Source organism: Athene cunicularia, assembly GCF_003259725.1.
Source record: "Athene cunicularia isolate RWA chromosome 3 unlocalized genomic scaffold, athCun1 chr3_part1, whole genome shotgun sequence".
Lineage (NCBI taxonomy): Eukaryota > Metazoa > Chordata > Aves > Strigiformes > Strigidae > Athene > Athene cunicularia.
This window is the reverse complement of record NW_020799097.1, coordinates 32,113,120-32,129,824: the sequence shown is the minus strand read 5'-3', so window position 1 is coordinate 32,129,824 and position 16,705 is coordinate 32,113,120. Positions and strand designations below refer to the sequence as shown.

Genomic DNA, 16,705 nt, shown 5'->3' with positions numbered 1-16,705 from the left:
GGGCCGCCGTGGGTGCCGGCGGGCAGGCTCACAGAGGGGATGGTCCTCCGGTACTGGCCTCCGCCTGGGAGCGCCTGCTTCGCCCAGAGACGGGGGTGGCAAAACTAAAGTGAGTTTGGAAAGAACACACGGCGCTGTTTTCCCGAGCTGGGCGGCTGACACAGGCACGAAGGCCAAGTGCTGTAGGAGCACTGGGGAGCGACCCTCAATAAATACATCAGGCAACAGCAGGCTCCACGCCTGCTCCGCTGCAGAGCTCTCACACCTTCATTAATGAACAGCCATATTATTCACAGGTAACCCGACACCCATGGATGGTGTCTTCTCTTGCCTTATGAAATAGGGAGGGGTCTCCCTAAGAAAGCCTGTTCTTGCAAGGCTTTTGAGGAAGGGATGGGAAGGTGGACTCACACACAGAAATGGCAACCAAGCCAATCACAGTATCAGCACAGATGGCTTGCCTGTCACTGTTCAGTCAGTATTCATCAGGAATAGTAAAATAATGTTTTAGACTAGCATAGAATCATTACACTAAGGCAGACAAGCCCATGTTACAGTGGCAATGGCATTGGAATGAGAGTTCATTTACATGGGCATGTCTCAGTGTATTTATTCAGTCTCTGCTGTAGCAATAGTTTATGCCTTGAAAAGCTTACATAGCTTCCTTAAAATGCTACTGAATTGTAGCTTGGTCTTTTTACTGCTTAGCATACTTGCCAAGGTCCAGAAGTATCATGTGACAAGGTTCTGTGGAACTGCCATGACTCATATCCATCATCTCTGACATGGTGAACCTGTCATTTTTCAATTTAATATATGCACCTGTTGTAGGTTCTACCAGTTAGTAAGTACAAAACTAATACTGGTAATTTGGATAACAATTGTGTTGATTTCTAATTGCAAACTAATATATTAGCACAAAGGAATATGTTCATGATATGCTTTTATGTGGGGGAAAAGTGCTCGCTACCTTTATGTGTTGGATGAAATCTTAATCCTTTGACTTCACAAATGTAGCTGTCACATCACAAGGTCCCTGTGTCCACATGAATAAATTAATGCCAGGGAACATTCCAAGGAATTCACACTTGATAAACTATACGGTCAAAATATTATACAAGACCTTAGCATGGTTTAAGTCCAGACTAATTAGAACTCTTTAGACAATTCCTGGGCACGGCATGGCAGCTAGCACAGGCCATGGGCCATTCCCAATATGCAGCTTGCATATCGTCACCATATTTTGGAATTAAGCAGGTTTAAACTTTCTCATGCCAGCTGAACTTAGTATCAGAGAACAGTCCTGGGCATATTGAATTTAGTAGCATGAAGATAGCCTATGAATATAGAAATGATACCTCATTACCTGCATTCTCATCTTAGTAGAAAGCAGAGCAATGTAAAATCTGAAGCTCCCTTTTGAACAGTGTTTGTATTTGGGGTAGTGGTGTACCACAGACCACTTTAACAGGTGACATGACAAACACATTACAATAAGAAACTATAAAATCAAAACAGGAAGTTTATAAAGTGCTATCAGTAAGCTTGGAAGATTCAGTGAATTTAATAGGCTAATTTCCTGTTTTTTTATTTGGGAATAATGCTTCTCTGTAAAGTAACGCTCCTCAAATGCATATGCCTAAAGGTCTGGCTTTTCTACATCCAGCCACCACCGAAGTTCTTCAGGTGCTTTTCCTTTTGCATTACAAGTAAGATATCTTACATATGATGATGACACTGTAATGCAAAAGACAAAATGCAGCTAAGTAGCTAATTAGCTCATAAGAGAAATAATTAGCTCAAAACTGGATATCTGTGAAGAATAGAGACCCTCTGAGATTAATGAGTCCTAACAAATGACTTCTAGCTAATGACTTAGGACAGTTGCTTTTAAAAATGCTTAGCTAGGTTTTATTGTTATTGCTTATTTGATGGCTGCCAGATAGTGGCTGCCAGGTCAGCTGTGATTCTATGAGGCTTCAGGAGGTGCAGAGACAAGTCTCCAGCTTGAGAAAAGGAACCCCCCCACCCCTGGGTACACAACACTGGATTATCATGAGGTTTGCCAGGGGAATTTCTACAGCCACCTCTAGTAGGTTGTACTAGTATTTCTAAACTGATCATTTAGCAAGGAGTAAGTTATCCCAGTGGACAATAGAATTCACCTAAGAAATTAACTCTTAAAGAAACAGGTTTAATAAAATGAGCAGTTATTTTCTAGTATTCAGATCAGTACACAGTTAACCTTTTAACATACTCTGCTGCTTGTAATGAATCCTGAAGTGAGTGGGACTAGTCAGGGCTTCCACCACCGAATAGATGATTTATCTTGGTTATATTGATGCCTCAGTAGGACTTAGCCTTGAAATCTCAAATAAATCTTCCTGGTAAGCACTCGAGCCACAGGATTAATAAGAGTTTTAGGCATTTATGAGAAAGATTAAAAGAAAACAGTAGTATTTCAGAAGTTTCCTTAGATGAATCACAAATGTTTCACAATTCTCCCCCCCCCCCATTTAAAAAAATTAAGCAAGGATTCAAACATCTGACAAAATATGACCTTGCACTCATTATTCAAGTAAAGCAGTTAATAATAATCTGAGTACACAAGGCAAGCAGGATTAGACTGTTATCTTACAAATTTAAGATACAAATATAAATATAAAAAAATGCTTTGATGGCTTATAACCCTGGCAATTTTAAGTGGATAGGAAATAGGTCAGGACAGAATGTAACATTTGTGTGTGAATTTTTTTTCATGTTAATTCTTCCTTTGCTCATTTGCCTGATTCTAAATTTAAAATTGCTTGATTTCATTCCATAAGTCAGTGGAATTGGAAACATGTATGTTAAAAATAATTTACATAAATAATTTAAGTGCTTATATATTTATCAGCTGTTCAGGAAGATTACAGAATCCAGCACTCTTCACTTTGCAATGAGAGGGAGGAATAATTTCTCTACAATTGTTTACTTATATATCATGACAAATTTGCCATGGTTTCCAAATATTTGGCATTTTAAGCTGCTGCCTTCAGTAGGGTTTTGCCTATGTAAGGATTACAGGCTTTGGGAGAAACTATGTACTGAAATACACTGAAAACACTACGCTGCTTTTGATTACAGATGAAGTAACTTGAGATGAGAATATGTCTCTGCTTTAATTGTAGAATTATAGGTATAAATCTTACACAATAACAGTTCCCTGTAGAGTACCTTTCTGGTGATGGGTCATGCTGTACTTCATTATGTTGAGTCACATTGCTGATACTGAGTCTTCAGTCCAAAGGCAGCAGTTGTTCTGATTGGTTATTAAATTTTTTTTTAAAAGTAAATATCCATGTCTGTGCAGTGACTTTTTATCTTTATGTTCTGTATACATATACTAAGTTTTCTCTTACCCATGTTAGAAGCTCTTACACAATTTCTCTTTGTATATCACTTGAAAAATTTAACATATTTAATTTCTTTTTAAATTTCTGAAAATGAAGGAGGACCAATATGATGGCTTGTAAGGGAGTAACACTATAGCTAAATATGGTGCAAAGAATCATTTTGCCAATGTGCTATAAACAATCTTATAATCAAAAAGTATAATATGTTTACTTAGTAGGTTTTTTGTTTGTTTGCTTGGTTGCTTGCGTTTTGCCAGTATAGGTATGTCATCTGAGATGGGGTGAGAATGTGTGTGATAGTTTAACCAGTATTGCCATGACAGCAAAACTTATCAGTGCAGAGAAAGAATGAAAACCTCTCCTCAGAGGACCTGGTAGTGCTGTTTCCTTTAGCTGTGGAGCTTGGTGTATCAGATCCCCTGGAGTCACTGAACTTGATAGAGAGTGGAATGTCACATGGAGGCTAGTTATAAAATGACCTAACAATATAATCTTCAGTACAGTAGTAGTAAAACCAGCTCTTGTGCAAGAACAGTGGGATTCAGCAATTGAAGAGGTAAATGACTCTGATGAGCTAAGGTTCTAGTAGACTGAAATACTTGTTTAAGAGATATAGAGGAAGAAGGACAGTGAGGGCCGTGAAAGATGTGCTGAACTGGATCAGGACATTAGTATGAGTAAATGTGTGTCTGGTTAGGGAGAGGGAGTATCTTCTTGGAGCAGGAAAGAATATATAAACATGTTGTGTAAGCTAGAAGCCTAACACAAGAAAGGATAGGGGACAGTAGTAAACACTGGAAAGTGTTCAAAACACGAGGAAAGGTACAATATTCACACATTGACATTTGCATTAGACATGGCAAGATAGAAACTGAAACAAAACAATAACAAAAAAAAAAAAGATAAAATCCTATCAAACAAAACCAGCTGGGCCAGACTACTGCATCTGCAGTCAACAGACACAAGTCATAGCAAATCACAGACAGTTTAAAGATATTGGCAAGGAACACCCTCTTCCACCTTTGCGTATCGCCACACCTTGTGTAAATGAGATAAACTTCCAGCTAAACGTTCCCCTTCCTCATACACCAGCTTTCAGGTGTATGTAAAGGTCTCTGGGGAAAAAGGAGAAACACCAGCAGTTCAGGTAGTTTATTAATAAGGTGAAGCAGTTGCTGCTGCTGCCAGGCTCGCCCTGGTCCTTACAGAAATCTTGCTGAGGCTGTGCCGTCGCCTGCTGGAATATGATTGTACTACAGCTTTGGACACACACCAAACTACAGACTGGAGGCTTTATCTGGAAGTACTCTCTTACTAAATCAGTAGTCATCAAGTATACAGTATAAGAACTAATTTTATTCCATTCTTTTTGTGTTCTTTCCCCTTAGTCCAAAGCCTGAGGTTCACTAATGCTGGCTAAATTGCTGAGATAGAATTGATCTGCCACTCAAAATAATCTGTTCAAATTGCCTACTTGTCTGAGAAGTTATTCTAATGAATGCTGGTGACAAAATAGCTCTGCATGCCTCCATACTTAAGAAATTTATTCAAATACAACTTATTCTTAAATGTGGATAGATGGAAAATAATGTATTGAAATCAGCTGGATTATGACACTACAATTTTATGATCCACAGGATATGAAATCACATATTTCTTAAATATTCTACTGTGGATATATGGATAATAATGTATTGAAATCAACTGGATTATGACACTCCAATTTTATGATCCATAGGATATGAAAAGGAATATTTCTTAAATATTTTACTGTATTCACTGACACATTTCAGACAAAAAATGATGTTACTGTTTTTCACAGTGTCACAGCCCATAGTACTTGTTTGTGTTTCCAAATCTCACGTTATAGGAGTTGCAAAAGAATGAAATATGTTTTATGTGTCAAATCTGTTCCCTGCTACTTGTAGTCTTGTAGTTGAATGTCACAGGAGATACTGTGGTTTTAGTGTGGGTTCTTACTATGCATGTATTTGTCAGTGAATGATTTGTTGAATGATTTTTGCTGAAGTGATAGCTATATGTTAACAAAATGGTTACTGAGGCTGAACAAGAAAATGTATTTGCAAAAGACATTCTTACGTCTTCAAAACCAAACCAGATCTGCACTGACAATCTACCTGGTCAGTTCTAAAGTCACACTATGTTGTTTGATTTTGTAAGTCTAATACTAGGAAATAGCACAAATGTAGGATGTACTTTCTAAATCTGAAGTAAGAGTCTGTTGCTGTTCCATCCATTACACTTAGAAAGGGTTATCATAAATACTGTAAAATTTTGGAAATCCCTATTTCTGAACAAGTTCCTTTTGCCATTAGCAATGCTAACGAATCAAAATGACATCCTGTTTCAGGACTCAGTGTGACAAAGAGCACTGATAAAAGTGTGGGTGAAATATGGTTTCACTGAGTAACTGTTTCTCATTACTCTGTGGTGATATGTGAAGCTTTTCAGAGCAAATACATAACAAATGTCCTGTATTTTGATCTTACACAGTGCCATATATTCCAACGGATTGCCTGATGAATATTCCTTTCTAACTACTTTTCGGATGACTGGGGCCACACTTCAGAAATACTGGACTATTTGGCAGATTCAGGACTCTTCAGGAAAAGAACAAGTTGGAGTGAATCTTAATGGCCCAATGAAAAGTGTTGAGTTTTCTTATAAAGGAGTGGATGGAAGTCTCCAAACCGCATCATTTTTGCATTTGCCTTTCTTGTTTGACTCCCAATGGCACAAGCTTATGATAAGTGTGGAAGCAAACAGTGTCACACTTTTCATTGACTGTATTAAAATAGAATCCTTAAACATAAAGCCAAAAGGGAAAATCAGCATTGATGGCTTTGCTGTGCTTGGAAAGCTTAAAAATAACCCTGACATTTCAGTTCCGGTAAGTTCCAAAATATTTTATTACTGCAAAAAGTGTTTTATAGGATCTTTATGCTTATTTTTTTTTTTTTTTGTGGAATGCATTTTCAAATGTTTTCTGGAAGCAGAAATATCAGAAAATAGTAACTCCTTGGCAGGTAAGTACTAGCTTTGCTTTTTTAATTTTGCACATATATACACTGTGTCAAGTAAGAGAGAACCCAGGTTGTGTCTCAGTTTCAACAATGAAATTTCTCAGACATCAACACTTCTGTCACTGGATTCTGCTCTGTCTGGATATATCAGTTGGATATTCCTCTGCTTATCTCATATATTGAGCTTGACCTAGAAGAAGGTCATAGGACATGGATTTATGGGCTGCACCTCACATCAACGAGAGCAAAATGTTTACTGAGCAAGAGATGGAATCCCTCTCTCATATGCCTGCACCGACCATCAGCTAGATATAACTAAATGTTTCTGGCAGGATAAATATTTTAAATCATTAATAGAAAGGGAATATCTCCTGTAAGGGAGACTGACAGGTCCTTTTTGGTCTATTCTGATGTTCATACAGGACATAAGAAACCCATGTTTAAAGCCCACCTATCTCCACAATACCTTCTGGCTAGTCAGGACATTCCACACCCATATCACGGCTGCTGTGAATCCCTTTGTTAGATACTTAACTTTCCCTGCACATAGCAGTAGACACCTAAACTCACTGTGGAGTGTTCCTTTACTCTGTGTAGCCAGAGTAGGCAGTGAAATGCTTATTCTATATCCTTTTAGTGGATTTAATTCTGAAAATATCCTCTTCATGCTACATTGCAAGGAGAGTTGTTTTGATAGCGAAAATAACATTGAGGGTGACATATGGCGAATATGGAATGCTTTTGTGCCCTTCAACAAAGAAAACAATACAGAAAAACTCAGCGTTTTTATCATTTGATTATCTGCTTTACTTTGTGAGACGAGCAATTATTATAAAACACATACAAAGTGACATACCTGTAATTTCTGACAGAAAAATTTTGTAGCTGTCACATCTGCATTTTGCCTTTCAGACACCCATGAATGTGTTTTCTCAGCCAGTGTTTTTTCAGATAATGTGTTATACTGCACTTTATACTGAACAACGTGACAATTTTGTCACATGGTGGCACTAAATGACATTTAGGATTTTGGGAAGGCTATTTCTGAATTCACTTTGTAGATTAAAAGGAAACAGTTTCAAAACACAGTTGAAAAAAATTACAGAAACCAATATAAAGTTCCATATATTATCCTATTCCCTTTAAAAGGATCCTTTCAGTGTGGTAGGAACACGTAATACAAATGTAAGACATCCATATATAAATATATATATAAATATAGGTACTAATTTCAAAACAAGTTGAACAGCAAAAGAGAATCAGATACTTAAAATATTGTAAGTATTTTCCACATTCCTACACTGAAGTTTTGCATCAGCTCTGAAACAGTGACGTGAGATATAATCTTTTAACTATATTATGTTTTTTTTTTTCAAAAAATGTGGCCACAGGATAACCAGCACTGTATAAACTTAAAAGGGGAAATGTTGCAACAAAAGAAGCATCTCGTGCTTCATTGTCTCTGTATGTGTAAGTTACTGTATTGCACTGGGTAGAAATCAGTTTTACATGAAAAATGATGACAGAAAGCTGGTCCAGATGTTCAAAAGTGGCTATCTATTATGTTGCTATAGATGTGGATTAGGAAATATCAGTAGCTGAAAAGTTGTACTAATTCTGTTGAAAACAAAAGTTAATCTCTGAAAATGTCATTCAAAATGAATCAGCTGGAGCTGATAATTTAACAATCAGCTGCATACATATCTCAGCTTTCCTACAGGGATGCTGGTGTATGAATGAATGGATGGGATAATAAAATATCACATATTCTCTGCATCTTACTAAGGTGGAAAAATTTCTACCCCAATACTGTATTACTCTTTGGAAAGATATTTAGATTAAATGCACAGAGAGCTATAGGTATCAATGTAATAGTATTACAACAGCTAGTATACAGTGCTAAAGTAAACCATCCCTTCAAGTTAGACACATTTCTCTAAAAATGGGGAGAGTTTCTCTTGCCTGTTGAAGTAATGATTAGATATGTCAGCCTACAAATGAGAAAGATGTGGCATTAAGGTCATCTTGGCAAGAACTCAGACTTCTCCTTCTATGTTGGTGCACTGGCTGACCTTTGGCTAGGATTAAAGTCAGGAAAAGCAGCAGAGGAAATCTGAAATGTTATCCTCCTTCCTCTCCAGCATACTGTTTTGCAGAGACTTGCTCTTTTCAGCACGGTATACAAATGAGGAAGACTGATTACCCTAGGGTCTTCAGGCATCTGGTGGGGGAAGGTTGTCTATCATTAAGTTCTGCTTCATCTATGTTTAAGCATGTAAATCATTAGACGTTAGCGTGAAGCTACGTTAAGTACAGGACACCTTCCTTCAAGGATGAAAAGACAAAATAGAACTAAGTTATTTTTGCAATTCACCACTTACCATGCAAAATATTTGTTTAAACCTTTAGCATGCTTCTGGGAAGACTCAGTCATATTTAGTGTATTCTATGAAAAAAAATCAAACCTGTGCATAAGGTAGGCCTTAAAACAGGAATATGATGCACATTTTTTGACAAAAGGAATAATGAAGCACTGGAAAAAAATTATCAGGGAAGGAAGAAGGTAAGCATCACATTACATTTTTAAACAGAGTTTGGATGTCTAAAAATACACTTTAATTCAGATGGAACTGTGGGTTTGACATAGGACTGACTAGATTGAATTGCGTGGCCTGTGCTATCAAGCCACAATTGATGATGGTAGTGGTCCAGCATGATATTATAAAAATGTAGATTTAGAAAGACCGTATTTTCTGAAATAAAGAAATTACACAATCTGATGGTCTAGTAATTTTAAAATGGGTGTTTAAATTGCACAAGTTTCTGGTTTAGCCTATGCAGTTAGTTTCTCTTTAAATTGAGTAAATAAGTATATGTTTGGGCATAGTCTAGGCTCATCCTTTAACTTGTCTGACTATACTCAGTTTAAACATCTCACCAGTATTGGTTATTTAATACACCCCAGGCACAATTTCTAATTTTTTTCCAGGCATTGTTAAAGTATATTACTTCCAGTAGTATAATTTTTAGAGGACATAAATTATGTGTTTCCTATTCTTCTTTTTTGCAGTATTCTGTGAGTGCTCTATTTATCTTGCAGAAAAGGTCAACTTCTTATAGGTGCACTGTAATACATGTCATTTTAAAAGAGATTCTTTATTGCTTGTTGTTACTATGATTGCTAGGAGAGGAGTAGATAGAGCTCCATTAAAAACTATGGCTTGCCTTTGAGCCTTTACAAAGATTTATTCCAGGAGGTTCCTGGAATGCATTGGTGATAACTTCCTTCTCCAAGTGGTAGAGGAGCTGATGAGGAGAGCTGCTATGCTGGACCTTGTTCTCACCAACAAGGAGGGGCTGGTGAGGAGTATGAAGCTTGAGGGCAGCCTTGGCTGCAGTGACCATGAAATGGTGGCGTTCAAGATCCTTAGGGCAGTGAGATCACAGCAAACTCGCTACCCTGGACTTCAGGAGAGCAGACTCTCCTCTTCAGGGATCTGCTTGGCAGAGTAGCATGGGGTAAAGCCCTGGAGGGAAGAGGGGCCCAAGAAAGCTCGTTAATGTTCAAGAATCACCTCCTCCAAGCTCGGGAGCAATGCATCCCAACAAAGACGAGTCAGGTAAAAATGCCAGGAGACCTGCATGGATGAACAACTAGCTTCTGGACAAGCTCAAACGCAAGAGGGAAGCCTACAGAGGGCAGAAGCAAGGACAGATAGCCTGGGAGGAATACAGAGAAACTGTCCGAGCAGCCAGGGATCAGGTTAGGAAAGCCAAAGCCCTGATAGAATTAAATCTGGCCAGGGACATCAAGGGCAACAAGAAAAGCCTCTATAGGTGCATCAGTGAAAGACTAGGGACAATGTGGGCCCTCTCTAGAAGGAAATAGAAGACCTGGTTACCCAGGATATGGAGAAGGCTGAGGTACTCAATGACGTCTTTGCCTCAGTCTTCACCAGCAAACATTCCAGCCACACTGCTCAAGTCGCAGAAGGCAAAGGTGGGGGGACTGGGAGAATAAAGAACCACCCCCACTAGGAGAAGATCAGGTTTGAGACCATCTAAGGCACCTGAAGGTGCACAAGTGTATGGACCTGATGAGAGGGTATGGGCGGATGAAGTGGCTAAGCCGCTGTCCTTCACATTGGAGAAGTCCTGGCAGTCTGGTGAAGTTCCCACTGACTGGAAAAGGAGAAACATAACCCACATTTTTAGAAAGGGAAAAAAACAAGACCCAGGGAATTACAGGCCAGTCAGTCTCACCTCTGTGCTCAGCAAGATCATGGAGTGGATCCTCCCAGAAGCTATGCTAAGGCACATGGAAAATAAGGAGGTGATTGGTGACAGCCAACGTGGCTGCACTACAGGCAAATCATGCCTGAAAAATTAGGTGGCCTTCTACAGTGGGATTACAGCACTGCTGGATAGGGGAACAGCAACTGATGTCATCTAACTGGACTTGTGCAAAGCATCTGACACTGTCCTGCATGACATCCTTGTTCCTCAATTGGAGAGACACAGATTTGACATATGGACCACTTGGTGGATGAATTGGCTGGATGGCCGCACCCAGAGTTGTGGTCAGTGGCTTGATGTCCAAGTGGAGAGCAGTGGCGAGTGCCGTTCCTCAGGGGTCGGTACTGGGACTGGCACTGTTTAACATTTTTGTTGGTAACATGGACAGTGGGATAGAGTGCACCCTCAGCAAGTTTGATAATGACACCAAGCTGTGTGATGCAGTTGACATGCTGGGTGATTCTTCCCCTCTACTCCACTCTTATGAGACCCCACCTGGAGTACTGTATTCAGCTCTGGGTACCCCCAACATAAGCAGGACATGGACTGCTCGATTTAGTCCAGAGGAAGCCACAGAGGTGATCAGGGGGCTGGAGCACCTCCCCTATGAGGACAGGCTGAAACAGTTGGGGTTGTTCAGCCTCAAGAAGGCTTCAGGGACACCTTATAGTGGCCCTTCAGTACCTAAAGGGGGCCTACAGGAAGGATGAGGAAGAACTGTTTATCAGGGAGCATAGTGATAGGATGAGGGGTAAAGGTTTTAAACTGAAAGAGGGAAGATTTAGATTAGATATAGGAAAGAATTTCTTTACTGTGAGGGTGGTGAGGCACTGGAACGGGTTTCCCAAACAAGCTGTGGCTTCCCCCTCCCTGGCAGTGTTCAAGGCCAGGTTGGACGGGGCTTTGAGCAACCTGGTCTAGTGGAAGGTGTCCCTGCCCATGGCAGGGGGCTGGAAATAAACTATCTTTAAGGTCCCTTCCAACCCAAACCATTCTATGATTCTATGATTTCTGGAACGGTTTATGGAGGGCAAATTTTTATACACGTTTACAGCTGCATTTTATCTTTTTTTAGATAAAAAAAGAAAATAGATCTTTTTATCTAAAAGTAAATCAAATGACCCACTATAAAATATAAGCAATACAAGATATATCATAATTTCAAAACTGAAAAGGAACTCACTTCCTAAATCATGTTTTTGTTATAGAAAGGTAAGGGCCTTCATTTCTTACTGCTTAAAGATTAACTGATGTGAGATGATAATAAATTGCCTTATTTTCTGTGATTTCAGAGGCATTACCCTGATTTTCTCATAATAGATACTAAACACTTTGCTAGAAGTGATCCTTGGTCATTATTTATTTGATAGGTAACACTCCAAACTAGTTCAGGGCAGCTACATGACTTGTAATGTCTAAGAGGAAGCTGCTTATCAATATTTGCTGAACACAGACTAATTTACACCATAGAACAGATTGTGTCTGTAAAAAGTAATTTCTCAGGTTTTTTCACCCTGTGAAATCTCACATTTAGAAGGCTGAACTCTTGCTATGGAAAGTCAGATAACACCGGAATTTGCTGTACTCTTGTAAGGCTTTGAAAAAAGATGCAGGGAAGGTGAAGCTCTAAAAACCCATTACAGAGATATAGGAAAATGGATAAAACGTGTTTGAAGTAGCTGTAGAATGAAATATGTTTAAATATGTGTAGCTTATTTTTGGTCACAATAAATGTACGAACAGTTGGTAGCAGAGTTCCTTTAGAACAAACATAGATATCAGTGATGAAAAATTGTAGAAAGCCTGCATGTGAAAATTGCTTAGCTGAGTTGTACTTCCTCTGAAGGGATGTCTTCCTCTAAGGCAGCAATAGTCCAGTGGGATACAGGGAGCCCATTTTCCCAAAAGGGCCCTACAAATGTGCTCTGAGGGTCACAGTTTTCCTTAAAGCCTGCTTTATTACTGCTACATTTATTACTGCTAAATTCTTCCCTGTGACTAATGCTATCCTGAAAATACATCTTACTTAACCTTCACCTCTCTCATCTAAAGCTCTAATAAGACAACTGAATTGCATAGCTAATACTGAGATGTGCAAAGCTGGGAGCATTCACAGGCGACTTCCACAGAACTTCAGAGGACAAAATAGTGAACAGACAGACTTAGCTAATCCAATTATATCTCTGCTGGCTAAGAAATTAAGGTGAAACAGAAATCCCATAGGAATCTTGGAAAACGGATGTCAGAAATACTAACCTATGGGTCTTAAACACCTGTAGGTCTTAAAAGATTACATTTTAATAATTTTGCTTTATGATTACCCCTGATTTATCTCAGGTTCATTTCCGAGAACATTGTGCCTGTACTTCCTCCTTAATAGCACTTTGTATTGATATTGATAGAACATCTACACAAGACATCTTCAGAATAGTGGTGTCCTTTAAATCGCCTTAATATAATCAACAAGATCATTGTGAAATACTCGTGAGGGATCAAGTAACTTGACAGCAAGGCTAGGACATATTTGCCCTTCTCTCACTTCTCCTAAATCAGTGTGAGGCCAGTCAAACCTTTTACTACCTTGCCAGAAAACAGTTTTATTTTTAATTTTAAAAAAGTCAAACAGGTGTCATCTCAATTTTTGTTTTATATAGACTCAAAAGAGTAACAAAAGCTCTAAGCAAAAAATTTACAGAGCAACCACAGTTTATTTTTAAAAAAAAAAAAACAATGCTGCCTGACTAGGCAACTGTGAACTACAAAAATGTCAAATTAAAGCTGCATGTTCAAAATACATCAACCGCTTTTACATTCATATTATGGTACAGTGTTTTGTAAATAACGCTAGGTATTTTTTCTGCATAGGATGCCTGCCTCATTTATTCACACTTTTTTGTGTGTGTCTTAACCTAATGCTCAACACTCAAATCCCATCTTGGACAAAACGAAGTGATTGGTTTTCTTTTTGGCTATGAAAGAATGTTGAGAGAGAACATATGAGACACTAAAAGGATTTCCTGGCTCAGTGAGTCAAGTTCCCACTGCAGCAATCAATCACAATTTATAATCTCATTAATAAATTTATTTTTATTTTAATATTAATTGGCTTCAAACTTAAAACATGTATATGTATTTGCTAGTAGTATTCTCTTAGGACACTGATATGGGCACATGGACAGTCATGCATCAGAGTCTAACACAACCCAGTAATTAGCATTTTATCATCTCAAATCTTCCCCAGTTTAGTACATAAGCAAGAAACCAGACACACACACACACACACACACACACACACACACACAAAACCACAAAAAAACAGGCAATGATTATCTACATAAAGACCCCAGAATATGCTGATGCAGATATTGACTACTGGCGGTATGTCTTAAAAGTAATTTTTTCAGTGTTCACAGATTTTGTAGCATGTTATAAATTGAAAGCACAGCTCAAGACCATTGATTTCAGTTAAGTTGTTACTGATCAGCCTTTCTGCATGACCTGTACCCAGGTATGTCATTTCAGACATCCAATTCCCTCTTCCCACCCCATGCAGAATGTTCTCTAATGTGGCTATTTTGACTGCAATAATTTGTCCACACTATGTAAGAATTATGAAGCAAAAGCAGACTCATTCAGTGGCATCTGCCTGCCTTTTCCACAAAGCCATCTTCTTTTTTACCACCTTTCGTCCCATTTACTTCCAAACTTAACAGTTTCTACAGTACGGGAACCATTTCCATAGCCTTGTTCATTTGGTCTTGTGAATGAGAGAAGAGTTCTAAGGAAAGAAGTGTGGAATCACACAACTTCAGACTACATATAGATAAAATTTGTACAGGCAACCTTAATTATAGTATTTTGTAACTACTGAATGGATGAATTTTCAATTTTAATACTACTTAATATTAAGTTAAAACTATATTAAACAGACCAACTGAAAAAGTAGAAATTCTGTCACTTAAAACTACATCTGTCTTAAACCAGAAATACATTATTATTTAAATCAGAAATTGATTATAAACTGCTTTTGAGCCAGTTTTGGACCTCTTTACCTCTGCAAGTGACCTTCAGAGGTGAATAATGTAGAGACTCAGGACTCAGAATCCAGTTGTGTGGTGTGAAATAAATTATCATATAGGTATTATTTGATCCCATTTTTATAAATCCTCATCTTCTGATTCCAGATATCCTCTTATTTTTATTATTGTACTGCTCTCTTGTAGTATTACAGTATACGTTCAGTTCTTTTAGATGTATATTCTGATATTTAGTTGTCTATTATTAAGGACTGAAAAAGGCTTTAAAATGAGAATTGGATAAAGGAGGTAGAGGACTGACTCACAGATAGCGGTGTCAGATAACAGGTAAAAACCCCAAAGTTACTGCCTCTTTTGTGCTCTAGTCTCAGCACTCTGGAAACTGTAATGACTGCAAAGTAAACAGAACAGTAGAGATGTGATAGTGAGGATTTCAGGAGTGGCAGCACTGAAGCAGTGAAGATGAAAGTAAAAGAAAAAAAAAAAAACAAAACAGCAACTTGTGGATATGTGGGTGTCTTGCAGAGATCTTAAAGGACTTCAGACTCAAAGCATTTATTAGTACTAGCAGTCAGTATGCAACTAAGTCAATGTAAGGATGGTGGCAGGAGAGGAAAGCATCTCAGATTGACAGTCTGCATTCTGCATCAGTTATGGATTGGGACTGAAGAGAGCAACGAGATGGCCCAGAGGGAGCACAGAAGGCAGCCAGGAAGCAGAGAGCGTTATATTGCAGGAGGGATGGTGGGGAGCTACTTTAGTTCAGTAGAATAAGAAAGACTCAGAGAAGCAAAGAAATAAGAAGTGAAAGCCCCTGGACACATTTATATTTTCAGTTTCTCAGAAAAAGAAAATCAGTCTTTTCCACAACAGGGCTGTATGTTGTAACAAGAAAAAAAATAAAAACGACCCAAAAAACCAACCCTGAACTTTCTTTCCTCCCAACTCCTCAGTCATTCATAATGAGAAGAAAGGAATAGAAGTCTCCAAATTTTATCATCAAATTTTATCATCAAACTGAGAAATCTCTGGATAAATCACTCAGTTCATAAGTCAAGCTGATAATATGTGCAATGGGAAAGGGAAACAGCCCAACCCTTTAAAACTTAGATACAATAAATATGCACAATTTAATATGCTTCTGGTACTTAAAATTCCATGCGATGCATTATTATCAGCAGATACACCTCTGAGGCTGTATGTTTGAGCTACTCAATGATTTTCAACAGAGGGCATGTTTCTTAATCTATAGAGCACATCAAGTGAATTTCTGTTGCAGCTTCTGAAAAGAGGTTTGCCTTAATCCTGTGTTGTTTTCCAGTGCCAAATGTTCAAAGAAGATGTGAAATTTCACAGATGTGTGTTACTCCGTTGCAGACTGTTGCCAGTGTGCATACGATCCCGCTTTTTTAACTTCTCACACAGATCACGTTTCTGTCCCCAGACCTACCATTTTTCATGGCCACAACCATCCACTTTGAGAAAATCTTTTTGTGTGTCTAATAAAACAACCATATAGCATGAAGAAAAATACCTGTGCACATGTAAAAAATGATGACGAATCTCACCTTCTCTTTAAATCTCTCGGTAGGTTTATGTCCCCTCCTTAGAAGATCTCCATAGTTAGGGGTGGGGGAAAGCAGGGTGCAGCACTGCTCTTGGACTGAGCTCTCCGCTACACCCGTAGTTATTATCATTAAATACCTTTCTTTTAAAACATGCCGTTAGCTGACAAGTGTTTCTCCTATTACACCCTCGGACAGCGTGACCCCCTCTGACCCGAATTAACGTGATCTTTATCTCCTTTCCCAGTTCGAAATCCAGTGGATGGTGATTCACTGCGACCCGCTGCGACCCCAGCGCGAAGGCTGCGGCGAACTGCCGGCCCGGGTGAGCGCCCGGCCCTGACCCTGGTCCGGGCCCTGCCCCTGCC

At 38.7% G+C, this 16,705-nt stretch overlaps 1 protein-coding gene across 1 annotated transcript in view; it reads left to right on the top strand.

The window, feature by feature from the left end:
- COL9A1 (collagen type IX alpha 1 chain) overlaps nucleotides 1–16,705 on the top strand; it is a 70,217-nt gene that overhangs the window by 4,906 nt on the left and 48,606 nt on the right. Inside the window, exons 5-6 of the mRNA XM_026846129.1 lie at nucleotides 5,910–6,306; nucleotides 16,585–16,662. Of these exons, the coding sequence (XP_026701930.1) occupies nucleotides 5,910–6,306; nucleotides 16,585–16,662 (475 nt within the window). The remainder of the gene's footprint in view (nucleotides 1–5,909; nucleotides 6,307–16,584; nucleotides 16,663–16,705) is intronic.